The sequence below is a fragment of the Lepus europaeus genome, chromosome 10 (assembly GCF_033115175.1).
Source record: "Lepus europaeus isolate LE1 chromosome 10, mLepTim1.pri, whole genome shotgun sequence".
Taxonomy (NCBI): Eukaryota; Metazoa; Chordata; class Mammalia; order Lagomorpha; family Leporidae; genus Lepus; species Lepus europaeus.
In genome coordinates this window covers 42699217-42726977 of record NC_084836.1, presented here as the reverse complement: position 1 = coordinate 42726977, position 27761 = coordinate 42699217, and the positions used below count along the sequence as shown (strand labels likewise).

At 38.4% G+C, this 27761-nt stretch overlaps 1 protein-coding gene across 3 annotated transcripts in view; it reads left to right on the top strand.

Moving 5' to 3' along the window:
- Positions 1 to 27761, top strand: part of NAV3 (neuron navigator 3) — a 1248892-nt gene that overhangs the window by 1036367 nt on the left and 184764 nt on the right. For all 3 annotated transcript variants that reach the window (XM_062203163.1, XM_062203166.1, XM_062203165.1), the window contains 2 exons: positions 424 to 1450; positions 19365 to 19480. In XM_062203163.1, the coding sequence (XP_062059147.1) occupies positions 424 to 1450; positions 19365 to 19480 (1143 nt within the window). The remainder of the gene's footprint in view (positions 1 to 423; positions 1451 to 19364; positions 19481 to 27761) is intronic.

The window sequence follows — 27761 nt, the reverse complement described above, 5'->3', positions numbered from 1 at the left end:
GAAAGTAAGGGTGATAGGCTGGCGCCGCGGCTCACTAGGCTAATCCTCCGCCTTGCGGCACCGGCACACCAGCTTCTAGTCCGGGTCGGGGCACCAGATTCTGTCCCGGTTGCCCTTCTTCCAAGCCAGCTCTCTGCTGTGGCCCAGGAGTGCAGTGGAGGATGGCCCAAGTGCTTGGGTCCTGCACCCCATGGGAGACCAGGAGAAGCACCTGGCTTCTGGCTTTGGATCAGCACGGTGCGCCGGCTGCAGCGGCCATTGGGGGGTGAACCAATGGCAAAGGAAGACCTTTCTCTCTGTCTCTCTCTCTCTCACTGTCCACTCTGCCTGTCAAAAAAAAAAAAAAAAAAAAGAAAGTAATGGTGATGTGATACAGATGATCAAATTAACCCTGCTTTCTTTTCTTTCTTCAACCTCGTCCAGATTCCTCCAAAGGACCTCAACCGTCTTCAGGTGTTAATGGCAACACGCAGCCTTCTAGCACTCCGGGGCAGCCCCCTGCCTCTGCCATCCCTTCTCCTAGTGCCAGCAAGCCCTGGCGCAGCAAGTCCATGAATGTCAAACACAGCGCCACCTCTACCATGCTGACCGTGAAGCAGGCGAGTCCCGCCACCTCCCCAACACCATCGTCGGACAGACTAAAGCCACCTGTTTCAGAAGGGGCCAAAACCGCTCCCTCGGGACAGAAATCCATGCTTGAAAAATTCAAGCTGGTCAATGCCCGAACTGCTTTACGCCCCCCGCAGTCTCCCAGTTCAGGACTCAGTGACGGCGGGAAGGATGATGACGCCTTTTCTGAATCCGGTGAAATGGAAGGTTTCAACAGCGGTCTGAATAGCGGTGGCTCAACCAACAGCAGTCCCAAAGTGTCTCCTAAATTGACCCCTCCAAAAGCTGGAAGCAAAAACCTCAGCAATAAAAAGTCTTTGCTACAGCCAAAGGACAAAGAGGAAAAGAACAGGGACAAAAATAAAGTTTGCACTGAGAAACTGGTCAAGGAAGAGAAGGATCAGGTGATGGAGACGGCGCCAAAAAAGACCTCCAAGATTGCAAGCTTGATCCCAAAGGGCAGCAAGGCGGCGGCTGCCAAGAAGGAGAGCTTAATTCCATCTTCCAGTGGGATCCCCAAACCAGGCTCAAAGGTACCCATGGTAAAACAGACCGTTTCACCTAGCAATGCCCCAGGCAAAGAGTCAGACAAATTCAGGACTACCAAGGGAAGCCCTTCCCAGTCCTTAGCCAAGGCCACAGCCACCGAGAAAACAAGCACACCCAACTGCCCAGCTCCTCTGGAAGGAAGGGAAGTTGGCCACGCTTCTCCCTCCAGTTCTTGCAGCATGCCAGGGGCTCAGAGCAGCGGGCAGAGCACAGGAAATAGTGCTGTTCACCTGCCTCAGCAGCAGCAACACAGTCACCCGAACACCGCCACGGTGGCTCCATTCATTTATAGGTAAGGTGACTTCCGTTCATTCGCGTTGGTACTCCTCACCCTCAGGGTGTGTAAAACACTGGGGCTGATATGGCCGTGCCATGTGTGGTCATTTTGGGAGCAGTGTTTCATTCTGAAGACAGAGGCCTAGAATTTCCCATGGGAACTTTGGAAAATCCTCCATAGTGATCTAGCTCCTATTCGGTCTCTCTCCCTCTGTGTTTCAGAAATTGAAGCCTACAATGCACCTTTATTCTGTGTTTATTACTATTGTTGTTGTCACCATATTGCTACCCTTAGTAATGGCAATCTTTTAGAAATGATTCAGTTTAAATGGCCTCGCCCCAAATTTCCTTGAAAACATTCATGGAAAATATGCACCGTCTTTTAGTTCAATTTTCCACACATTTTCGGAGGCCCCTCCAGCCAGTTCTTCACCATTTCATGTTATTTTTGTGTAGCATGTGCTTATATCATGAAAGTTTCTGTCGCAAGATTGATATGAATCTTCCCATTGGAATTCAACCATAAACCCATCAGAAAGGGATGTTATCCTTGTTTTACAGAGGTGAATCAGAATAGTTCCAGTCTCTTTAAGATCACAGAACGAGTGGGAATATGCCTTTACCCCAAAGCCACCTGACTCCAAAGTTGTCCTTTTAATCAGTCTGTGACACTCCCTCCTTTTTCTCATCAGGTCTTTCTGTGTGTATACCAGGAGAAATAAGAGGCTTTATTCCTGGGAAAATTTCAGCTAAGAAAACATCCATAGTGTCTTCGCAAAATGCTCAATCAGAATTCATTTATAATAGGAACTAATTACTATGCTAGGATAAGCTTCAAAATATTACTTGAACATGTGTATAAATAATATATAAATATAGCATATATACAGATGAAGTTGAAAAATAATTGATCTCTATGTAATGAAAAGATCAATATTTGATGGTGATTTATTTTTCTTTTTCTCCGCCCACTTGTAAATTAATGATCCTTCTCATACTCTGGTACCTGCTTCAGGTACTGAAGGTTTTCTTGGCACTACAAATGGTCAGAAAATAAGTAGCATAGAACTCAAGATAGCAAGAATCTGGTTAAGTGTTAGTTAAACCTGTTGTTGGAGGCTGCTGAAAAGACAAGTGAGGAGGGGCTGGCACTGTGACGTAATAGGCTAAGCCGCTGCCTGCAGCACTGGCATCCATGTAGGGACAGATTCAAGTCCCAGTTGGTCCACTTCCAATCTAGCTCCCTGCTAATGTACCTGGGAAAGCAGTGGAAGATGCCCCAAATCCTTGGGCCCCCACACCCACGCAGGATTCCGGCACAAAGCTTCTGATTCCTGGCTTTAGCCTGGTCCAACCCTGGCTGTTGCAGCCATTTGGGAAGTGACTCAGCAGAGGGAAGACTTCTCTATCTTTCCTCTGCCTCTCTCCCTGTAACTCTACCTTTCAAATATATAAAATAAAGTAAATCTTTTAAAAAAGGAATATATACAGATCTCGCAAGTTCTATAAATAGAATGTTGGTTTCTTGAAGTTCCTGAACTTCATTTCAATCTAAATCCTGTACAACAAGATATCTATATACACCTTTGGTAACTATTCCTACAAATTGATATTGGAGGTTTGAATTTGTTATCTTTACACATATATTGAGTAGATATAACTAAGATAAAAAAAAGTCAAAAGTATCAGTGCCAGTTCTAGTCCCAACTGCTCCTCTTCCAGCTCTCTGCCTATGGCCTGGGAATGCAGTGGAGGATAGCCCAAGTGCTTAGATCCCTGCACCCATGTGAGAGACCCGGAAGAGGCTCCAGGTTCCTGGCTTTAGATTGGCCCATCTTGGATCATTGCAGACATTTGGGGAATAATCCAGCAGATGGAAGTTCTCTTTATGTCTTCCGTCTCTCTGTCTGTAACTCTACTTGTCAAATAAACTAAAAAAAAAATGTTATTTATTTTGTTTGAAAGTCAGAGTTACACAGATAAAGAAGGAGAGGCAGAGAGAGGGAGATGTCTTCCATTTGTGGGTTCATTCCCCAATTGCCGCAACGGCCAGAGCTATGCCGATCTGAAGCCAGGAACCAGAAGCTTCCTCCTGGTCTTCCCACATGGGTGTACGGACCCAAGCACTTGGGCAATACTATACTGCTTTCCCAGGCCACAGCAGAGAGCTGGATCAGAAGTGGAACAGCTAGGACTAAAACCGGCACCCATATGGGATACCAACAATACAGGAGGTGGCTTTACCCGCTACACTACAGCCTCCCCCCCTCCAAATTTTTTTAAAAAGTTAAAAATATAAGAAAATATTTCAACCCACTGTAAGAAATCTTAGTAACTAGAGCTACAGGAAATTGGACTAGACTTTTTTTTAGGTCTTAAGGTGACCTTAAGGTGACATCAGAGATATTTAATAAATAGTAAACTGACCAGTTGCCATAGTTTATGTAAACAGAAATCACCAAATAGCTTTTCCTTTATATGTCAGTCACTCATTCTGCAGATATAAAGATTTGTAAAAATTCACTGGAATTTCAGTCTATTGGGGATAATGATAAGAATGCATTCAAATATAGTAAGACCAACAAACAGAAGACAGGAGCTCCAAGTCTCCGAATATAAAGACAGGGAAATCTTGATTACCCTGTTTTCATTTGTACACATGTATTGAAATATCACTACTATAGTCCATAAATATGTATCATTACTCTCAGTAAAGAAGTTTGCTGTGGGACGTGGAGCTGAAGTGGCAGCTGAGTAAGCAGCTCCAGCAGCCACCTCCCAGCAGGGACACCAGCGTGAGGGTCTACACACACACTGAGTCACTTTCACAAGAGCTGCAGAAGCTGGGTGAGAGACCGCAGTGCCTTGTACTGTTATAGCCATTAGACAAGTCACACTAAAGCTGCAAGAAGTAAAGACTCACTCATGTCACTCCTCCCCCCGCTCAAAGGACAATGGCACAGAGGTACTCCTCACACTTGAGGGAGGGTGAGCAAGTTGGAACTCAGTGCCAGGCCTACTGTGAAAAAATTCAGTCTAGCTGAGTCCTCTGCCCCTGCTCCTGGTCCTGTACTCATAGAGTGAATATTTGGAGCCTCTGCAGCCAGGAGGCCTCTGCCACCTCTTCTCTAACCAACAGAAAGCTCAATCCCAGCCAAGCACAAAGACCAAGAGAAGGAGCTTAGGACCACTTCTTGGATCTCAAAGCTGTATTTACTGAGTTGAGACCTGACACCTGATAAAGACCAAAGGCCTCTACCACCCAGCCTCTGTTCATAGACTGAGTCTCTAGACTTACCAGGTATCAGGTAGAGACCTGTGCTTTTGTGAGTGGGACTGATTTTGGTATCACAGCCAACCTTGAGTGAGCCTGAAAGGCATCCCAGGAAATTGTGGGGTCCAGAGATTGTTGGACCCTGGTATGATCAGCCAGAGACTAATCTGGTGGCCAGGGTTCTGCCATTATCTCCCTTCTCCAACACTGAGCATACAGCAAGAGGCCAAGGGACTGTGTCTTGAAAATCAGTTCTGAGCTGTTAAAAGCCCAGCACTGGGCAAATGCTAATGGTTTCCATCCCAAGGCAAGTGCTTGTTAATGGAGTCTACATTTGCTCCAATATCATGTGTTGTCATTCACCCTAGTGAGACAGACTTGTTTTGGCATGTAGCACCACCAGCCTCCTTCTTGCACACACCACACACCCTGGTGGCTGTGAGACACAGGTGTGACCCACCTAGGGCCTGCCTGAGTAGCTGAGGAGATGCCTTATCACCGTCCTATAACCTTACCTGCAAGGAATCACAGCACAGTATTGGAATTCAGTGCCATGCTGGTAAAACCTAGCACTGAGCAGACCCCAATAGACCTTGTTCCCAGGCCAATGCTTACAGACAAAGACTCTGCACCTGCTTTGGTGCCAAGTGGAGTTCCCTGTCCCTTGTTGGATAGTGTTATATCTCAGCAAACATTTTCATTGGTTAATAGGTGCAGCTTCAGGGTGTGAGACCACTTTTACAGCAGCAAAGAATGCTTAGAATTTTAGAAGGACAGCCACATATAAATCCAGGTTACTATGGTCCTTTAGTGCATAGATATCATACTTCAACAAGCACCCAGGGAAATATGACCTCACTTAATGAGGAAAATAAGATGCTAGAAACCAATCACATAGGAATAGAAATGCCTAAATGCTCAGGTGAATATTTCAAGATAACTGTTATAAGGAAACAATGACATTCAAGAGAATACAGAGAAAAAATTCAGTATTCTAACAGAGCTATAAGTAAACGAAATCAAGGGCCGGTGCCGTGGCTCAACAGGCTAATCCTCCGCCTAATGGCACCGGCACACCGGGTTCTAGTCCCAGTTGGGGCGCCGGATTCTGTCCCGGTTGCCCCTCTTCCAGTCCAGCTCTCTGCTGTGGCCAGGGAGTGCAGTGGAGGATGGCCCAGGTCCTTGGGCCCTGCACTCCATGGGAGACCAGGAGAAGCACCTGGCTCCTGCCTTCAGAACAGCGCAGTGTGCCGCGCGCCGGCTGCGGCGGCCATTAGAGGCCATTGGAGGGTGAACCAACGGCAAAGGAAGACCTTTCTCTCTTCTCTCTCTCTCACTGTCCACTCTGCCTGTCAAAAAAAAAAAAAAGTAAACGAAATCAAGCAGAAACCATTTGACTGAAAAATATACTAAGTGAAATTAAAAACAGAAGTCATAGCAAAATAAATCAAATGAGAGAAAGAGTCAGTGAGCTTGAATGTAGGCTATTTGCAAATGCATAGTTGTAAAAGACAAAAAAAGAGGAATGAAGATAGGTTATAAGAATTATTGGATGGCATAAAAAGGAACAAATATCCAAGGTATTGGCATTCCAAAAGGACTTAAGAATGCAAAAGGATAGAAAGTGTTTTCTAAGAGATGTTGATAGAAAATTTCCCAAACCTGGGGAAGGAGACAGTTGCCCAGGTACAGGAGGTCACCAGTTGGATTCAAACTACCGAAATCTACCACAAGACATATTATAATCAAGCACTCCAAGGTTAAAATTGAAGAGAGAAAAGAAGCAAATTGTACATTAAAGAGCCCCCATTTTCCTGACTGTAGACTTCCCAACAGAAGGATAGGCCAGGAGTGAGTAGGATGAAGGTTTTATGGTACTAAAGGAGAAAATTGGTAGTCAAGAATATTGCATCCAGCAATGCTGCCTTTCCGATAAGAGGGTGAGATAAAGACATTCCAGGCGACAAGATGAGGGAGTTTCTCACCAGCAGACCTTGGTTACAAGAAATATTAAAGGAAGTTCTTCAAACTGAAAGAGATGTTAGTAAGTAAGAAGAAAATATTAGAAGATAGAAAATTCAATGGTAAGATTAACTATACCAAAAAATTCAGAATGCTGTCATCTTGTAAACATGGTGTGTAAATCATTTATGTTTTTTCTGTAAAAACTAAGAAAATTATAAGTACTTTACTAAAGTATTAAGAAACAAGCAATGTGGAAAGGGGTCAATGTAACATGAAAAATTAAAAATGTATAGAGAAATAGAGCATAGATATAGAGTGCTTTGTTAGAAGTTCTTATCTCTGTTTTTTGTCTCTTTACAATCATTTTTAAGTTGTTATCATTTCAAGGTAACCACAAAGCAAAACCTATATACAGACTAACCAACAGTAATAAACTAGGAGTCAAAATACTCTCCTAGAGAAAATTGCTTAACCACAAATTAAGATTATAATTTAAGGACAAAGAATGAAAGGAACTATATTAAAAATGAAAAAAAAGTCAAAATGGCAACAGCTATATATTATCTATCAATAATTACCTTAAATATCAAGGGACTAAAATCTTCAATTGAAAGACATAGAGTGGCTGGATGGGTTTTAAAACTCTATTTTGCTTACTAGAAACTCTTTCATCTCTTAGGACACACATAGCCTGAAAGTAAAAGAATGCAATGGGATAGCTCATGCAAATGGAACCGGAATAAAGCAGAAGTAGCCACACTTTTATCAGATAAGATAGATTTTAAATCAAAAGGAGTAAAAAAGATACTGGAATAGTCATAACATAATGATAAAAGGTTCAATACAGCTAAAGAAAATAACACATGTAAATATGTATTTACCCTATATTTGAGCACCCAAATATATAAAGCAAATATTAATAGTCCTAAAGGGAAAGATAAATGCCAATGCAACAATAGTAGGGGACTTTAATATACACCTTTTAGAAATAAACACATAATATAGACAGAAAATGAAAAAAGAAACAGAATAGTTACTTTATATCCTAGAATAATTGGACCTAACAGACATCTACAGAACTTTCCATCAAATAGCTTAAGAACACACATTCTTCTCAACAAAACATGGAGTGTTTTCCAGGATAGATTATATGGTAGATCATAAAAAGTCTCAACAAATTTAAAAGAACAGAAATAATATTGAGTATATTTTCAGACTACAATACAATAAAACTAGACATCAACCAGAAAAATGGTGTAAACTATACTATTACATTGAAATGAAAGGACTTACTCCTGAACGACCAATGGATGAAGAAAGAAGTCACAGAGAAAAATTCTTTAAAATTTCTTAAAATGGATGAAAATGGAAATTCAATATACAGAAACCTCTGGGATAAAACGAAAGCAGTACTAAAGAGAAGTTTATAGCAGGCAATACCTACATCAAAAAACCAGAAAGTTCTCAAATAACTATCACTGCACAATCAGTAACATTGTTATCCACTAATAGTGAATCATCTGAAAAAGAAATTTTGAAAAATCAATACTATTTCTCATAGCTACCAGAAATCTAGTAATGAATTTAACCAAATAGATAAAATATCTGTACGATGAAAAGCAAAAATCATTGATGATAGAAATTGAAGGAGACAGAAAGAAATGGAGAGACATACAGTGTTCATGGATTGGAAGAATCAGTATCATTAAAATGTACAGACTACTCAAAAGTGACTGACAGATTCAATGCTGTCAAAATCCCTATGACATGTTTCCCACAACTCAAACAAACAAAAAGCACAAACTACTAAAATATATATACAACCATAGAAGACCCCAATAGTCAAAGCAATCTTGAGCAGAAAAAAAAGGAATCAGGAGACATTTCACTACCTAATTTTAGAATGTATTGCATAGCTGTGGTAATTAAGACAGGATGGCATTGGCCTGAAGCCATCTGATACCGATGCAGGTTCTAGTCCCAGCTGCTCCACTTCTGATCCAGCTCTCTGCCATGGCCTGGGAAAGCAGTGGAAGGTGGCCCAAGTCCTTGGACCCCTGCACCCACATGGGAGACCCGGAGGAAGCTCCTGACTCCTGGCTTCAGATAGGCACAGCTCCGACCTTTGTGGCCATCTGGAGAGTGAACCAGCGGATGGAAGACCTCTCTCTCTGTCTCTACCTCTCTCTGTAACTCTGCCTTTCAAATAAATAGAATAAATCTTCATATATATATGTATATATATATATGAAGAAATGAGATTGATTTGTCTAAGCAACTTTTGCCCCCCAGTGTTTATCACAACACCATTCATAATAGCCAGGAACTGGAGGTCATTATGCTAAGTGAAATAAACCAAGCACAGAAAGAAAAATATCAATATTATTTCACTCACATGTGGAGTCTATAAAAAATAGGTCATCTCATAGAAGTTAAAAATAGAATGTTGGTTCCCAAAGTCTGAGGAGGGAAGTGGAGAGTTAGGATTGGGAAAACGTTGATTGACTTGTGCTAGGTTGTAGCTAATTAGGTGTAAGCAGTTCTGGGGTTCTGTTCCACAGTAGGATGAAGATAGATAATGTTAATTTACTGTATCTCTCTCTCTCTAAAATCTTAGAAGGTGAGATTTTTTGGATGCTTTTACTATAAGAAATAGGAATACTTGAAAGGATATAAATATATTTGCTATGATTGGCCATTATATAACATATACACTTAACAAAACATCACATAATTTCCTATAAGTAGATACAACTTTTGTATGTCCATTGAACTTTTTAAATAAAAAAATTTGCAAAGCTTGTCAGAAGAATATAAAACCACTGCTATTAAGGAAACACGAGGGTACTTCAAAAAGTTTAAAAAAAAAAAAGTGAAACCAAACTTGAAGTTATTTTGGTGCATTTTTTGACATCCATGCACAATATTTTCATGGTACACATTTTTTGTAATACATATGAGTTCTTTTCATAATGATTGATTTACTTATTTGAAATAGTTACAGAGAGAGGGAGAAACAGAGAGCAAGAGATGGTCCATCTTCTAGTTCACTCACCAAATGGGTGCAATAAATAACACTATGCCAGGCCAAAGCCAGGAATCAGGGGCTTCACCCTAGTCTCTCACGCAGGTGACAGGCCCAAGCACTTGGGTGTCTTCCTCCTCTTTTCTCTCTCCCTTAACAGGGAACTAGATCAGAAGTGCAGCAGCTGGGACACAAAACAGCACCCATAAGGGATGCTGCATTACAGATGGTGGCTTTAGCTAGTATGCCACAATGCTGGCCTCTATGCATAAGCATTTTGAAGACACCTCATATGCATGAATTTCACATTTCTTTCACAAAATTTATCTTACCAATTTAGTTATTTCCCTTGAAATTTTTTTAAAAATATATTTTAAAAATATTTTTAAAAAATTTTTTTAAAAAATATTCTCATATATGCAACATATATAGTTAATGAAAAGCAGAGAAGTTTTTGCCCTACGTGACAGTGAAATTAATTAATGCGTCACCGAGAAATTAAGAGATAAAACATAAAGAGTGAATTAGAATTTGTCAGGCAGAAAAGAGAATGATCCAAATTTGGTATTTTATAATCCAGGCATTATGGAAAAAAATAATAGGTCAGTTGCAAAGTTCTGTCTTTGGGGCAGTTGATGAACCTTAAATAAGGTCTCAGAGATTTAAAAAAAAAAAAAACAAAACTGTTGTTGTTGGCACCACTCTAGAAGATCGTCTGTAAATTTAAATTTGTGTCCAAGAAAAAACATGGAAAGAATAAACAGTGTTTGGTTTAGGCAATGTTGCAGTAAACCTTACAAACCAAGTACAGAATAAGTGGTATGGATACCTTTCTGCTGAGAGAGTACCAAGTCATAGCACTACTCGGATGCTACGTAATAATACCTTTTTAAGCACTGACTCTGTATTGCAGTTTGAAAGTACTAGTGTGTGAGGGATTTTAAACTGCTACCCCATACACAAATATATAGCAAAAGACACCCTCTCAAGGCAAGAATCCAGTAAACTTTAGTTTGTGTTGATGACCAATTATGCCCAGGTCACGTAAAACTGCAATTGCCGCGTCAGCTGTTAGAGTAGCTGCAGGGCTTACAAAAGCTATATCTGAATAATGGTTATGTGTTCTGCAGTTCTGTCTTTGTGAACTCGCAGCTCCTCCTACACAATCACCAAGTAAGCCAAACTTAAAACCTTGTGAGTAAGCATTTTCAAAACTAATGTTTTGCATTCTTTGCCTTTCAAGATATAATATATTCAAATAGCCATTTCCCATGTCAATCCTAGTGAAATCTGTAATCTCAAAAAAAAAAACTTGTTATAACAACAACATCTTCTGAGATCCATGATGTTGTTATGTATTACATCAAAAGAAAGAAAAAACTTCTAAATTCGGAATCCCTTGGCCTAATTTTAGCAGCTAAGCACGTTTGAGGGATTTGGGGTTATTTTTACATGAATGGGCTTAGCAGTAAGGATGGTTTTAACTTCCTTAGCAGTGTCTTATCTAAGGGTTGGATATTTTTCTCTTTAGAGAATTGCTCATACACCTTGTTCCCTTCTCTCTTTGTCTCGAAAGGTTTGCTTGGTGTCTCATGCATTGTTTCCTTGGCCTTCACTGCAAATGGTCAGAAAATAAATAAAAGAGTGCAGATCTGCAGGTTGTGAACCTGCTTAATTGCTATTTAAGAATTATGTTACAGGCTGCTTAAAAGACAGGTTTAAGGAAATCATATAGGTCCCTCTTCTAAATGACTTTGCTTCACATATCAAGCATCAGGAATCTACATGTAAAATAATGATTCAAAGAGCAGTGAAAGAGCAATGGCATGTGAGAAGAAGAGAGGCAGTGTTTGAAGGCGCAAAGGTGACAATATTGAATCCTGGATGAGGAGAAAAGTTTGAAGAATACATCATACAGTGTAGACACGAAGAAAGGAACATAAAAAGGAGCCTTTTAAAAACAGATTAAAACAATGCTATCCCATTTTTTTCTTTCTTTCTTTATCATAATTGGGCCCTCCAAGTTAAGTTTTAACTGCACACCTCTGCAAGTTGATGAGGTTTTCCTTCATCTAGACACTTAACCTGGTTCCTCCTAGTCTGACTTCTCCCGCATTTATTCTAAATACCGAAGACAGTAATTGGCCTGATCGTCCGCGTGCATACGTATGCTTGTGTTCATTCATCCACACAAGTACACACACAGACACGCAGTCCACGTCCCTGATCATTGAAAAGCTTTGAAGAGTTTTGACTCCAATCAGACTCCAATCAGTCTTCATTTTCCAGGAAAACTGACCTGCACGCCAATCACCCTGAGTATCTTGTATTGACTTTGTTTGTATGTTTCCTTCAGCCTTGTGTTTTGCTTCCTGCCCCCTCATCTCTGCATGCTGGAGTCCCACTTATCATTCTGAGCCCAGATCAAGTGCCACTTTCCCTGATTCCAACAGCCGGAAGTAATTTCACACTGCTCTGAAGTCTCAGCACACCAGAATCTGGTTCTGTCCTGTGGAGCTCAGTGCCTCGTGCTACATTTCATAGCTCTCTTTGAGTCCATTTCATCTATTACACTGTGAAAAATGAAAGAGAAATGACAAATGAGATGTGTTGGTCTTCACTTTATCCTCACTGGCTCATTAAAGGAGCTATTTAGTAATTATTGAAGGAATAATAAACAATTCAATGTTCTGAGGAAGAGGTATGGTTTGATTAAGTGTTTTAAAGCTGCTTATATCTTACTTAAACCCTTCAGTATTCCATTGTACATTAGGGGCAGGTTTCCTTCTATATCACGTGAGCTTGGTCTTCAATAATAGTGTTGCATTAAATAATTTTACTTGGTGCCTACCGTGGATAGCCTATGTCCTGGGAAGTTATGCTACTAAATAAGAATACGAAGCTCTCACTCTCAGCGATCTTATGTTGCAGAAAGAGATGGCTGGAATCCCAGTAGTTAATAAGTAAACAAGAAATTAGGAAGGAATAAACCCTGTGAAGACAATGCCAGAGGATAATAAGATGCAATTCTAGCAAGGAGCACGGAGAATGTTCCTGTGGAGTGATAGTAGGAAGTGGTGACTGTGCAGACAGCATGAAAGCAGAGGCCTAAGGATGAGATGGGGCTGCAGCTCTGCTCCCAATTCTAGTGTCCTGCTGCTGTGTGCCGTGGAGGAAGCAAATGACAGCCTACACGGTTGGATCTCTCCCACCCATGTGGAATATGTAAATATATGTGTCAGGTAGCAGTTTTTCAAGCTGGAACATAGAGACCGTGTCAGAAGAATATGGTGTAGAATATGACAACTGCTGAGAGTTGGTACTCAGCAGCGTGGTTTTATGCAACTTTTTTTGCTGTCTTGGGTTTGTGAGGTTCACTGCCAGATTCCCTAACCAAACCATTGCTGTTTCTTCTTTTCATATGTTATTTATTACAAACAATTTTAAACTACGAACAATGTGCTAGAATAGTGAAAACAACTGCTATATACATTTCAGTTAGAGCACTCGGAGGCATTAACTAAGTCTCACCAATTTTCCCAAAGATATACCTTTCAACATTTTATGATGAAGCTGCAAACACCTGTTATGTTTTCCTTATGTACCCTTCAATCTCAGACAATTCCTCAGTCCTTTTTTGACTTTGATGATACTGATATGGTGAAGGTCAGACATATTGTATTATGATTCTTAATTTGAAGTTGATGACTAGAATGTATATATATGGTACATACATAAGTGTATATTCAAATGTACACATACAACCATATACAATAAGCAGTCTGGAATGTCCTAGAAATGGTGCATTCTTCTCATTGTGACCTCTCAGGTGCTGTATGAAATAAATATCAGTATTTCCCATTGGGGTGATATAAGGATAATGACTGTCAGAATTTTCTAATCTAAATGTGTTGGACTCGGTTGTATTTAATAAGAATTTTTGTGGGAATATATATTGAGGATCTGTGTAAAATTCCTATTCCTTAATGTAGTTTCACCCCTAACTTTAGTATCCATTGCAGTTTTTTGCTTTGCTTAATAATTTACTCTAATGGATGACAAATGATTTTCTTTTTTCATAATTCATTCTACATTTACTCTTTGGCATTCTACTTTAAGAAAAAGATTCCTCTTCTCTCTGTTGTCTATCTAAACGTCTATTTAAATTGTATGGACTAATTAATTCCTAAGACATTTTATGTATTATAGTCCGTTACCATCACAATTTATTTTGATACTTAAATTTTCCCAGATTTGGCCAATGGAAGCTCCTTTAAACTGATTTTTGTGTGTCCTTTTGGTGTTCTCCATCACTCTTAGCAAACTTCCTTTCTTTATGGCTCTAAGGATTCTAGGCTCATACTGCATTTTCCTTAACTTGTGTTCAACATTTATTTAAGGAGCTTTGATTTGCTTTTTGTTAGTTATGTTTAGTCCTAGATTTTCTAAGTGGGCAAACTAAGAATACACACACACACACATCATTGTTTATTTCAGTTCTCTGTGTGTGTGTGTGTGTATGCCTTGGAATTTTCAACAATACCTCAAATTCCAGGTCAACACCACTGTATTCATTTTCTTTCCATATTTGCAACTTTAAGGAATATGGTTGCTATTATCCTCAATATGTCTTCTTATTTGTTCAGCTTCCATGAATTAAGAAACCTCCCATTCGCACTGCGCTATGCTTTATTCTGACAGGTTCAAGCCTGGGCCATTGCTGTCACCTGTTTTTTTTTAAATTTTTTTAGAAGGCAGAAATGAAAAAAGTTAGCATATTATTGATTTTTAAAAGATACATGTTTTTCATTCCTCATTTTTAAAAGATTTTATTTTATTTGAGAGGTAGAGTTACAGACAGTGAGAAGGAGAGACAGAGAGAGAGAGAGGTCTTCCATCCACTGGTTCACTCCTCAAATGGCCACAATGGCTGCAATGTCCTGAGCTGAACAGATCCGAAGCCAGGAGCCAGGAGCTTCTTCATGGTCTCCCACATAGGTGCAGGGGCCCAAGGACTTGGGCCATCTTCTACTGTTTTCCCAGACCATAACAGAGAGCTGGATCAGAAGAGGAACAGCCAGGACTAGAACCGGCGCCCATATGGGATACTAGCGCCGCAGTCCGGGGCTTTAACCTGCTGAACCACAGTGCCAGCCCTTTCTTTCCTCTTTTGCTGGGCTTCTAAAGCAGGAATTGTAAGACCACTAATTAATGTTTCTGGCTCAAATCCATTCTACAAGTATTATCTGTTATTAATTCAGTGTAACATCTGTAATACTGTGTTGTTTTGAAGTTTGAGTGATATACCATAGACAAAATACAAGACACAATACCTGACACATTTTAAGTGCAAAATATTAATTACAAAGTGGGTAATAGCTTTTGTGTAAATCATTATAGTAGACTTTTAACTACCATAATTCCAGTGACACATACTAGTATTAAGGGCCCAGCTAATTAGAACTCTAAATGAATTAAACAGTGTTTTTGAAATGCTGTAACTTATAGATTTGCTAGGTATTCAGAACATCTAACATTATGACCATGTTATAAATGCATATTAAGGTAGTCCACATGGGGTCATGTCTGCTAAGTATTTTGAGGAAACTTCATCATATTTCTTTTTTGTATTTCCAGCCCATAAAATATCACTTTATATTGGAACAATGGATGATGCATCTGCAATATTTACTGTATATGTCAAAGTGTACCTTTTGATAAGAGAGTACTTTGATTCTGAAATCTTTATAAATTATTTCATGACTAGGTCAAAATCTTTATTATACTGGTATGAAATATTCAGAAAAATAGAGGACATGCTGAGAGTCTCTGTAGACTTAACTGAACTTCTTTGATCATATATATAAAAGCTAAATCTTTGCCAGTTAGCACTGATTGCCTCTCTATAGACTAAAGTGAGAATCTAATTCCACTTTATCATTTAATGGGTCAACATCATAAAGAAATTGATAGCTCAGAACAAATGTAGAGAAATCTGGTCCCATTGACATGTGACTATAAACTGAGGATTATTATTATTATTATCACTATAAAGGTGATTTGAAGTTTAAGTTATCTATGCACCTTTCATTGATTCATTTATCTCTGTATCATTGCTAATATAGATAACTCTTATGGGGAATTTCATGGACAATACACTGAAGGGCTTGAAAATAAGGTGAATAAAATCCTTGTGAGACTTAAACTAAGAAGACAGTAAAGAGTAAATAGTCCACAAATATATGCTATGGAATTACAAAATAAAATAAAGGCTTCCATGATAAGACTGAGCTGTCAGAAGTGTGAATGTGTTTTATAAAAGATTGCCCCGGGCAGAGAGAGTTGGGACATAACCGATGGAATTAAGTATGTAGCCTTGTATATTAGGGAAGACAGTCACAAAATCAGCTCCTGAAGAATGATTTTTCAGATCTGTTTGTTTTTAGCAAAGCAAAAGCTCTACTCTCAGGATACATTCTAAATATTATTTTGCTCCACACAGGTCTTTCTCCCTAGAGATACTGTGAAAATCTTTCTATCTAGCATGGCCACAAACCTTCCGGCTCCTCTGACAGCTGCTGGTCTTGTTCTAGTAAGAACTAATTAGCACTGGGCTTTAGACAACCATATCAGCAAAGGACTTATGTGACTGAGCTTCTGAGAGCTGAATATGTGAGTACGGAGTGTGCAGGACTGCAGGCCAACATTGGCTCGCAGCCAGTTCACCAAGGCGCCCTGCCTCTGTGACATTTCTTGGCAAGCAGCCAGTCAGCTTTCCCTGAGGTCCCTAATTTCACTACATACTACCCATTTAAACCTCTTCAATATGTAAGAAAAAAATCCTTAGAAAACTTCAGAGGATTTTTCCCCTCCACTCAGAGACAATAGGCTTAGAAAGAGGTCAGGAAGGTACAGTGGCCTACAAGAAACAAGCCCACATGGAAGAACAGAATAGAGTAGGATTAGGAATGAGTAGGGAAGGACTATCAGTAGACAAGGGGATATGGGAGAACTTGGAAGTCAGAGAAAAAAAGAAATGGGCTACATGAAAATCCTGATATATTCCCCATTTTAACATGGACCAGTCTCCCACATGCTACAGGAGAATGTTGTTACAGATGTTCTGTTAGAAGAACAGTTGAGTTCATAATGATTTTATAAAGCACTTCTTTTGTTTCTGCAGATGAACAAACTAAACTTCAACATGCTATAAACTTGCTAACTTCATATGAATTAATAATTCTTTATGATAGGACCAAGTTTTGTATCCAAACCCAATATATGCATGATTGTGCCACTTTTTTTTTCATATGTACATGAATAATACTATTTCAGTGTCACTATTGATATGAATTATTCATTTGTTTATCAAATATCTGTGTAGTGTGATGTGTATTGTAGACATGGAATAGATAGAAGGGTAAAACATCAGCCTTAAACATGGAAGAGAGTCTAGTTGGGAGATACACGTGATTATATAGTAATTACATTTATTTCATATTATAAGAGTTTGAAGGAATGAAAAAGCAGGCAGGAAGCACCAAGTATTTATGATTAGAGAATATACCTGATCAGTGAAATTAGGGAGAATTATGTAGGAAACAGTCACTTGTTCTGAGATTAAAAAAAAAAAAAAGTCACTTGGATAGAGTGGGGAAGAAAGCAAATGCAAAGCCTCTATACAGGCAGGAGCTGTGGGAAGTGAGTAGATGACTCCCTTAGCCACAGTGGAGAGAATAAAGGGGAGATGTGCAAGACGATGCTTGTGAACAGATAGGGAGCAGAATATGTAAAGGCCCATGGGCTTCATCAGAGTTTCACTCAAGGACTCCATGAATAAGGACTGAGTGTGTTAAGAAACACTGAATTTAGTTCTGTACACGATGGACTTGAGATATTTTTGTGACAAGCAAGAGGAAATATGAATTAGGTACTCATCTGGAATTCAGAGAAAAGAGCTGAGTTAGACTTTTGAAATTCATGTGTGAGTAGATAATACTGAAGACAGAGTATAGGATTAAGATAATATGGAGCGACTGTATAATGAAAACAGGAAGTAGCTCGGGATATTCTTTTGAGGAACCCCACAATTTTTGCCTTCTGTATCCCTTTCTTTCTTCTACCCAGAACCATAGCATTTAATGATCGCTTAAAGGAATTAGGAGAGAATGGAAAATAAACTAAGTTTTTGTCATAGAAGCCAAAATAGAAACGTTTCTTGACATGAACTGTGTGGTCTGTTATTCTAAGTGCTGCCAAGATATCAAATAAGGTGAAGACTGAAAACACTGTTGAGTTTAACAACATTGAGGTCTTTGGTGGTCCTAGAGGCCTGTTGCTTTAACAATATATCCTCTTTCTTTATTGTGCTGTGCGTCTTGTATTTGGTATTACTTTAAAATAAAATAGGAATAAAAGTTATTGGAGGTCAAAGCATGGTTTTATATATGAATACTTATATAGCTCTTTACTTTTAATATCAGTATATAGGTACATTATATGTGTGTGTGTATGCTCTATATATGGAGCATTTTGTTTTCCATGATTTTTAAAAACCTTTGTGAACTTTTCCAAGTTCCTGGCTTTGCCAACTATTTTTCAGTTATTTCTTATATAAATAGTTACACTTTACTTTTTCTAAAATTCTAATGCTAGAATAAAATAAAATGTTAAACTTTCTCAAAAATACACTGTATTTTTCTTTCACACATAAATACCCTTTATAGATCTTTAAAAATAATAAATATTTAGAGATCACTTGTCAAGATCTAGACTCAGTACTAGAGGTAAGGCAAATGATACGTACACAAAGAATACCATCCAGCATGCAATATTGTATTCTCTTGCCTCCTTCTGTCTTAATAGTTCATGCTGTGAATTTTTAAAATATCTGTTAGTATGAACCATGTATATAGAGAGATTTTGAAGTTGCAAGAAAAAGTCTGTATTAAATTATTTGCTTTTGCATGAATTGAAGAAGTAATGAATGAAGTAAGTTCGGAATATCCAAAGTATACAGTGCATATGCTGAGTGCTTTTCATTTGATGAGACTCAGGCTTTATATGTTAACCATACACAAATAAAACTCCATTGTGCACACATGCAACCATAAAACACATGATATAAATGATGGTTGTAAAAGTTAATTTATTTCTGATTGATTTTAATTTCCCTGATTTTTATAATTAAGCCATCATAGTGATGTTTGTAATCCAAAACAAATTCATTATGCATTTTTATTCATACTGTGTATTGTACATTGGATATATTCTGTAAGGTTTTCATAGAAAAAAACAAATTTTAGGTATAGTTTCAGTGATTTTATTATTCTAAGTAAAACATATTTTGTTCAGATTTTCGGTAAGACTGCAAAAAAGTGTATCTTCTCAAGTCTTTTGCCTGCAAATTTAATAAATTATTGATAGTAATAAGATTTCAAATATAGAAAAGTCTTCTAAATCTTAGTATCTCAGTCCTACTTGGAGTGTATGTTGAAAGTAATAAAATTTTTCCTATATGTAGATAGTCCTAGTCATGAAGAAATGCTTATTTATCTTGATATAAATCTTTTAATAAATTGACTTCTTGCAATAGAGAATATTCACTTTGATGAGTCACTGGTGACTATCATTGCTGTTTGTTTTTATCTTATTGGTTGATTTCAGAGCACATTCAGAAAATGAAGGTACCTCTTTACCCTCTGCTGACTCCTGTACCAGTCCTACAAAAATGGATTTATCATATAGTAAGACTGCTAAGCAGTGCCTAGAGGAAATATCTGGTAAGTGACCTGATTAATGGGTATGTCAAACCTCAGAATTTTTTTTATCTCTGTGAATCTTTTTATTGAAACTTGTTTGTGCTATACTATTTTTATACAGAAGTGAACTGTGTACATCTTATGCTTCAGAGACTCTTAAGATATTTGGTTGCTCTGTTTAGGATGATCTCTTTGTTGCTCTGAAAAGAATGGTGCTTTCAGATGCTGAGACTAGAAATAGTTTTGCCCCTTGTCAAGTTGAATGTAATCACAAAAAATAAAAACCTCGAGAATCTTCTATTCTCAATAAAGCAGCCATTGAATATATTTAGAGATTGAAAATAAACTAAAAATGAAGTATCAATGTAAATTTTCCAATCCCTCTTTGTTTTCAGTTCTGTATTATTTATTTATTTATTTATTTAAAGATTTATTTATTTATTGAAAGAGTTACACAGAGAGAGAAGGAGAGGTAGAGAGAGAGAGAGAGAGGTCTTCCATCTGATGGTTCACTCCCCAATTGGCTGCAATGGCTGGAACTGCACCAATCCGAAGCTAGGAGCCAGGAACTTCCTCCAGATCTCCCATGTGGGTGCAGGGGCCCAAGAACTTGGGCCATTCTCTACTGTTTTCCCAGGCCACTGCAGAGAGCTGGTCAGGCCAGGGCTTTAACCTGCTGTGCTGCAGAGCTGGCTCCTCAGTTCTGTACTACTTAAAAGTTTGCTACATGGTAGCTCCAAATATGCATTCTGGCAAAAAATGTCTCATTAAGGAACTACTTTAATATATCTAGATAATGTAACAAACAATATACATATCCCAGATATAGTTTATCAGACTTTTTAATGTCTAAAACCAGGCTTTCAGTATGAGCACACTGTTTTTCCTAGATTCTAGGTATGCATAGGTAGATATGTAAGAGCTTTAGTGTAATTGTGTTCAATATAGATCTATATTCATTATAAACCAAGTAACCTGTTAGCAGAATGTACTGCTCCTAAGGGAGAGAGTTGAAGAAGATTTTATCTAAACATAAGGATTCATGAAAGCAGAGGGAGTATTTGTTATTCCAATAAATCTCTAGTGTGGCCCTTGTGTATTCATGGCTAAGTCTGAAGGGAAAATGTAAAAGACCTACATAACTTTAAAAATGTCCATAGTACTACAAAGACACAAAGTACAAATATTTCTTGGAATCTCATCAAAGTAACCATACTACAAATTTATTAGTTAAGAAATATCCCCACTTCAATAGACATAAAACACGCTTTGGTAAACATTCGATATTACTGCAGTATCTTCCAGAAGACACTGACAATGCCAGAATGGTATCCCAGATGTACCTTTTTCTCTGTTGTTTTTGTTTTGTTTTGTTTTGTTTTGTTTAGATTTGTTACTTAATTTATTTTAAAGTCAGAGAAATCAGAGTTATACACACATAGACACACACAGAGAGAGAGAAAGAGAGAGAGAGAGAAATTCAGAGAGTCTTCCATCTGCTGGTTTATGTCTCAAGTAGCTGCAGTGGCTGGGGCTGAGCCAGGCCAAAGCCAGGATCCAGGAGCTTCATCCAGGTCTCCAAATTGGTTATTGAGGCACAAGCATTTGGGTCATCTTCCACTGCTTGTCCCAGCCCATTAGCAGAGAGCTGGATCAGAAGTGGAGCTGTCCTCACACAAACCGGTGCTGTATGGGATGTTGGAGTCACAGACGAAGGCTTTACTGGTTATGCTACAGTGTGCCTGCAAGGGTACCTTGTGTAATTAACACGAGTGATACCATTTGACATCAGAGATCTCATATGGAGATTGCAATGTGATTTGCCTCTTGTGTATACACTTAACCCTCCTGCTTCACTCTCACTGTATTGTACTCATTTATGAAATCACAGAGCATCTTACATTCAATTCTCTGCCTATTTCATACCAACAAAGAATAAAACCAGAAGAAAAACACATTACATGTTGATCTGACTTATTTTACATACATGACTTCTATCCTCAAGTGAATATTTAATGCTCCCAGAAAGCATTCTGTATTTCTCTGGTCTATCTACATTCTCAGATTCTTGGATGACAATTTCACATTTTTTTTCCAAAAAAGTGATAACTCCTTTCCCATCTTTTGTTTTAACTGATTACCTTGATGTGTACTTCATGGGAAAAACTAAAGCATGGATAGAATAAGTTCACAACATCTACCTATTTAATAAATATTCATTAAATGTTATTATTAAATATATATTATAATATATTTTGTTATATGATTATTATTGTTAAATATTAAATATTTTAAAATAGGTACATCTACCTATTTTTAGTTTTTGTTCTTCCTTCATACCTATCTAATGCTGCTTTTCCTTGATTAATCTCTCTTGCCTTTGAATGTCTCCCTTTCTGTCAGGTCATTCTTTTCAGCTCACTGAATGCTACCATTCTTTTATCTTTAAAGTATTTTCTGACAAAATGGGAGAAAATATAGCAAACTATGTAACTGATACAAAAATATTATCCGAAATCTATAAAGAGCTCAAGAAACTCAATAACAACAAAACAATCAAGTTAAGAAATGGATCAAGGACTTGAAGAGGCATTTTTCAAGAGAGGAAATTCAAATGGCCAACAGACACATGAAAAAAATGTTTGGATCGGCCGCCGCCATGGCTCACTTGGCTAATCCTCCGCCTGTGATGCCAGCACCCTGGGTTCTAGTCCCGGTTGGGGCGCCGGATTCTGTCCCAGTTGCTCCTCTTCCAGTCCAGCTCTCTGCTGTGGCCGGGGAGTGCAGTGGAGGATGGTCCAGGTCCTTGGGCCCTGCACCCGCATGGGAGACCAGGAGGAAGCACCTGGCTCCTGGCTTTGGATCAGCACAGTGTGCTGGCCACAGCGCCAGCCATGGTGGCCATTTGGGGGGTGAACCAACAGAAAAAGGAAGACCTTTCTCTGTGTCTCTCTCTCTCTCACTAACTGTGCCTGTCAAAAAAAAAAAAAAATGTTTGAATCACTAGCCATCAGGGAATTGCAAATCAAAACCACAATGAGTTTTCACCTCACCCCAGCTAAGATGGTTCTCCTGCAGAAATCAGCAAACAATAAATGCTGGTGAGGATGTGGGTGAAAAGGTACCTTAATCCACTGTTGGTGGGAATGTAAACTAATACAGCCATTGTGGAAGACAGTATGGAGATACCTCAGAAAGCTGAAAATAGATCTACCCATATGACCTTGTAATCCCGCTCTGGGACTTTAACCAAGGGAAATGAATTCAGCATGTGAATTTATTGCAGCTCAATTCAGAATAGCTAAGATACAGAATCAACCAGGATGTCTGAATAAACTGATAACTGGATGAAGATTTATATACATATATATGTATATATATATATATATGTGTGTGTGTGTGTGTGTGTATATATATATATATATATATATATATGGAGAGAGAGAGAGAGAGAGAGAGAGAGAGAGAGAGAGAGAATATGGAATACTATTTAGCCATGTAAAGAATGAAATCCTGTCTTTTGAAACGAAATGGATGCAACTGGAAGACATTATATTTAGTGAAATAGGCCAGTCCCCAAAAGCGAAATGCCACGTTTTCCCTGATCTGTGGTAACTAATAGAGTGCCAAGAATGTAATGTATAGTAGTGAAACTGACATTTGGGTTTCAGTGATTGTTTATAGGCCTGAACCAATGTTGTGCTTTCTTTTTTCTTTCTTATAATTTGTTGATCTCTTTACTTAGTCTGGGTTAAGCGTATGATAGTAAAGTGAGTAAGTGGATCATTTGAAAAACTAAGAGAGGGTTTAGGAGAGGAAGGAGGAGGAAGGGTGACTTCATGGGAGGGAGGGGAGGAGGGAGGGATGGGTCAGAAGTTTCACTATGTTCCTAAATTTGTATATATGAAATGCATGAATTTTGTCTGCCTTAAATAGAATTTAAAAAATATAAATATAAAAAATATTTTCTAAAACAAAACAAATTCCTGTACCCAAATTTTCCCTCCAAGTGCTGCTGTAATTTACCTCTTCCTCTTCCTTGGAAACTCTAGCAAACATTTGCCTTCAATCACAGGCTCTAATCCCAATCTTCTCATTGTCTCCTGAACCTACTCAAATTGGGTGTTTAGTCCCCTTTATCTCCTGAAACTGCTCTTAATTGAAGTTGCCATCACTCACCGTGGCCAAATCCAAAAAATAAGTCTCAGTTTTTATCTCAACTCACTTATTGGTAGCCATGTGTTCTCTCTTGCCATTTAAGAGTGTCTGTTAGGCACCTACTGTGTTCTGCGTGTTATCCTAGGAAGTGATTACCATTTGGCTTCTCCTGAGAAAGCTTTGTCTTGGTTTCCAGGATACCACAATGCCTTTGATTTCCTTGAACCTCAATGTACTTTTTCTCCTTGATTTCTTTTGATTGAAAAATGATCCAACTCTCTGTCCTCAGCCTATACAAGCTCTCATGGATAATTTAATAGTCTCACATGCCTTTAACTTCTGTCTGCGAACTGATGGCTTATAAATGCTTCTAGTCCTACTCCACTGCACTCTGAATGCAAATAATCCAACTGCCAATAAAATCTTCCACCACTTGAATATCTCATAGACAATTCTTGCTGTATCCTAAAGTGAACCCCTGATGTTACAATAAAAATTTTACCCCTCAGAGAATCTTTATCCAAGACATCTCCTTTTTGATTTATGATCATCCCCTCCTTCTAGTTGTTCCAAACTTAATCCTTAATATCATTCATGACTCCTTCCTGGCTGTGATATCTGAGAGCCGTTCCATTAGACTATATTCTTAGCTGCTCACGTATTATTTTCTATTGAACTTGGGAGCATGTATTTGTAATAAATATGCATAAACTTTTGGAGATATTTTTCAGTACTTGAACTTTTGGTTTTTAACTCTTATTCATGTAGAATAAGAGAATATTATTATTAAATAAATAATAATTTATTTAAATAAATTCAGGTGACACAATATGTAACTAACTATAAGAAGTGAGATCTTATATAGACTCCGATAGCCTAGAATAATTGCATTTTGGAATTATATCCAGAATTCGGCTACTTGTTTTCTTCTCTGGTTTTGTTTGATTACCTGGCATATCCTTCATGTATTGAAGGTACATAGTTACAACTCAGTAAATGTATGAAAAATGAAGTTAATGTAGTGGAAATTTCATACAAATGGAGCCTATCAACTTTGATACGGAAAAGTGAAAATGATAATTTTGGCCTTGGAAGGCATTCAGAAGGTAATCATGGTGAACCTAGGATGAATAACAGTCAACCAAAGAGCTTGACATCAATGGAAAATAAAACTTTAATTTTGATTATGCCATCATTTAATGATCAAAGTATATGAAGAGGAAAAGATTTAGTCATTTTTTTTTTTTCAGAATCAATACAAGTCCAGAAACACTCTGGAATGACAAAGTACTTTACAGAATATATTTTAAAATTAAAATTAAAATTTTAAAATTAAAAATGTAAGGGGTAGGATTTTTGGTGCAGCAGGTTAAGCTGGCTTGCAATCCCATATCAGAGCAACAATTTGAGTCCTGGCTGCTCTGCTTCTGCTCCAGCTTCCTTCTAATGTTCCTGGGAAGGCAGCAGAAGATGTACCAAGTATGTAGGTCTTTGCAAACCCGTGGGAAACAAGGAAGGAGTTCCTGGTTCCTGCCTTTCACCTGGTCCGGGCGGGACCACAGCTTTGGGGAGTGAACCAGAGTATGTAAGACCTCTGGCTCTCCCTCACTCTCTGGCAATCTGCCTTTCAAATAAATAAATACTTAAATAAAAATTAAAAGTAGAAGAAGGAAGAAGAGTAAACACATAAGTATATACTAAAGGAATAAATGAGTGGCTATCAGAAGACTCAAGCTGGGGCCAGGGGTTTGGAGTAGCAGTTAATTAATGTGTCACTTGCAACGTCAACATCCCATACCAGAATGCCTGGGTTTGAGTAGCACCCTGCTCTTGATTACACGTTCCTGCTGATACACACCTTGGGAACAGCAAAGGATACCTCAAATAATTGACTCCTGCCACCCACATGAGAGATCCAGATTGAGGTCTTGGTTTTTGGCTTCAGCACGGTCTAGCCCAGGAATGATGGGCATTTGGTGAGTGAACCAGCAGATGTGAGATTCAGTCTCTCTCTCTCTGTCTCTCTCTCCCTCTCATAAATTATATATTAAATAGCAGTTAGTTCATGAGCTGTTTCCTATGTTAATAATGCCGGCTCTTTCTCAGAACCTCATCCTACCCACAGTGCTCCTTCTCTTCTAGTTTCTGTCCTTACTACATTCTGACTGCTAGTGAAGCCACAAACCACATACATACATGAATTTATTGCCAGGCCCTGGCTTATGTTGGCCTGCAGAATATTCCTTCAATGATAATGTGAGATGTGGGAAGAGGAATGTTCTGAAAATTGAAAAAAATGAAAAATGGCCTCTTCAATGCCATTATTTAGCTCTGAGTTGTTCCTTGTTTCACTTATCTGTGAGGTGGCTTAATAAACTCATAGGATTGTTTTGAGATGTGATGTTATTCTTCCATCCATCTTTCAGTGGTTATCTCCTGGAATCTTATACATGCCAGGCATGTGAAATGTTAGGAAAACAAACATGATTAAGAGCTGGGCTCTCCTATGGGAGAGTAAGGGACAAATAGACGAATTTTGGCGCCGCAAGTGAGTGAATTAATAAACACATGTGAGTACCTAACTTATCTGTAAAGCGTAATACAGAGCTCAAAGAAGATCTGATGAAAGTTAGGGAATTCTCAAGACAGAGTGATCATGGAACAATGGTTCATGAATAAAGAAATTCATGAAAATGATTTGAAAAAATGCTGGATTTTTCTTAATTCCATTGGTGTCTCACTGGTTTTCTGTAACTCCAGGTCATAATGCTGTTGTTATTGTTAAATTCTGATTGCTCATGGATTTGGGGGCCTCTGTGGGAAGTAATTCAGTCATTTCCTTCAGGACTGAATTAAAGTAGCCTCCATAACGGAAAACTTGGATGGAATTAGCCTTGGCAGAGTAAGATGCAGCTTTTGTTAAATGTTGAAGCCTATATAATTTGGGGGAGCCTGAACATAATATCAAAGTGTATATATATATATGGGACTAGGAAGGGGAGCAGGTGAGCCAAGAGATCTATAGTATAAGCAGCACTGGCTGCACAGTAAGTCTACCTTGAAGTCCTGGTGTAGTTATTTATTTATTCGTTTATTTATTTATTTTTTATTTTTATTTGACTAGTTTTCTTTGTCTTATCTTCTGAGAACAGAAGCTTGGTTTCCTTTGGGATTTTTCTCTGTTCATATGGTCAAGTGAAATTGACCCTAGTAGGGCCAGTGAAAGCCAGCCGCCTTTGACCACAATGACAGTCTCAGGAATGGATGTTGACCTACTCCAGTTCAATCAGAACAAATGAAAACCCATCTCAGAATTTTTCCTGAGCCCATTATGAGAGACGTGCGCTCTTCTTCCACTAGATGGGAAGCCAGTGAAAAGACAGCTTGGAGCTACTGGCAGCTTCCTTCATCCTCCCATGAAACAAACATAAGTAAAGAGAACAGAACCCACAGCAGGGAGGATGAACCTAAGGTCACTGTTGAAACATCTGAACTTCCATGTCTGAGACTGCATCTCACCTACTTTCCTGCAATCTTCAGTTATATTATCCAGAAGAAATTACTTTTTGTAGTTAAATGAATATGAGAAATACCCTATTGAATAACACACAAGGTGCATGACATGTAAAGATTCGCAGTACTGTAAGAAGTGAACTTGGTTCACGCTGCAATACACATTGGACAGATTGATTAAGTTACCTGGAAAGCTTAGCTATGTAAATGTTCACCAGTACAACTCATTTGATATTATACAATTTCTTTGTTATTAAGTAGCATTGAAAATTAAAAATGTAACTTAATTATAGTGCGAAGGTAAGATCAGCAATGAGTGAGATGCAATAAAATGGCATACCGGAGAAAAGTACACACTTTTGTAATTTAGAGACCTTTGTGAATCTTCAAGTCTATCTCTCCAGTGCCTTTAGGTAACTCAGATTTCCTTTGTTTGTCATGTTCTCTGGAGGAAGCCTGGGTATATTTACCTGCTGTTATGATGATGGTTGCAATAATAATTATAGACAGATGAAATATATTATACACATATCACTCATAACTATGAGCGAGTAAGCTTATCACTTCCAGCCCGTGCTCTAAGATTCGTGTCACAACCTCGATATTACAAGGCTGCCCGAATTGAGGGTTC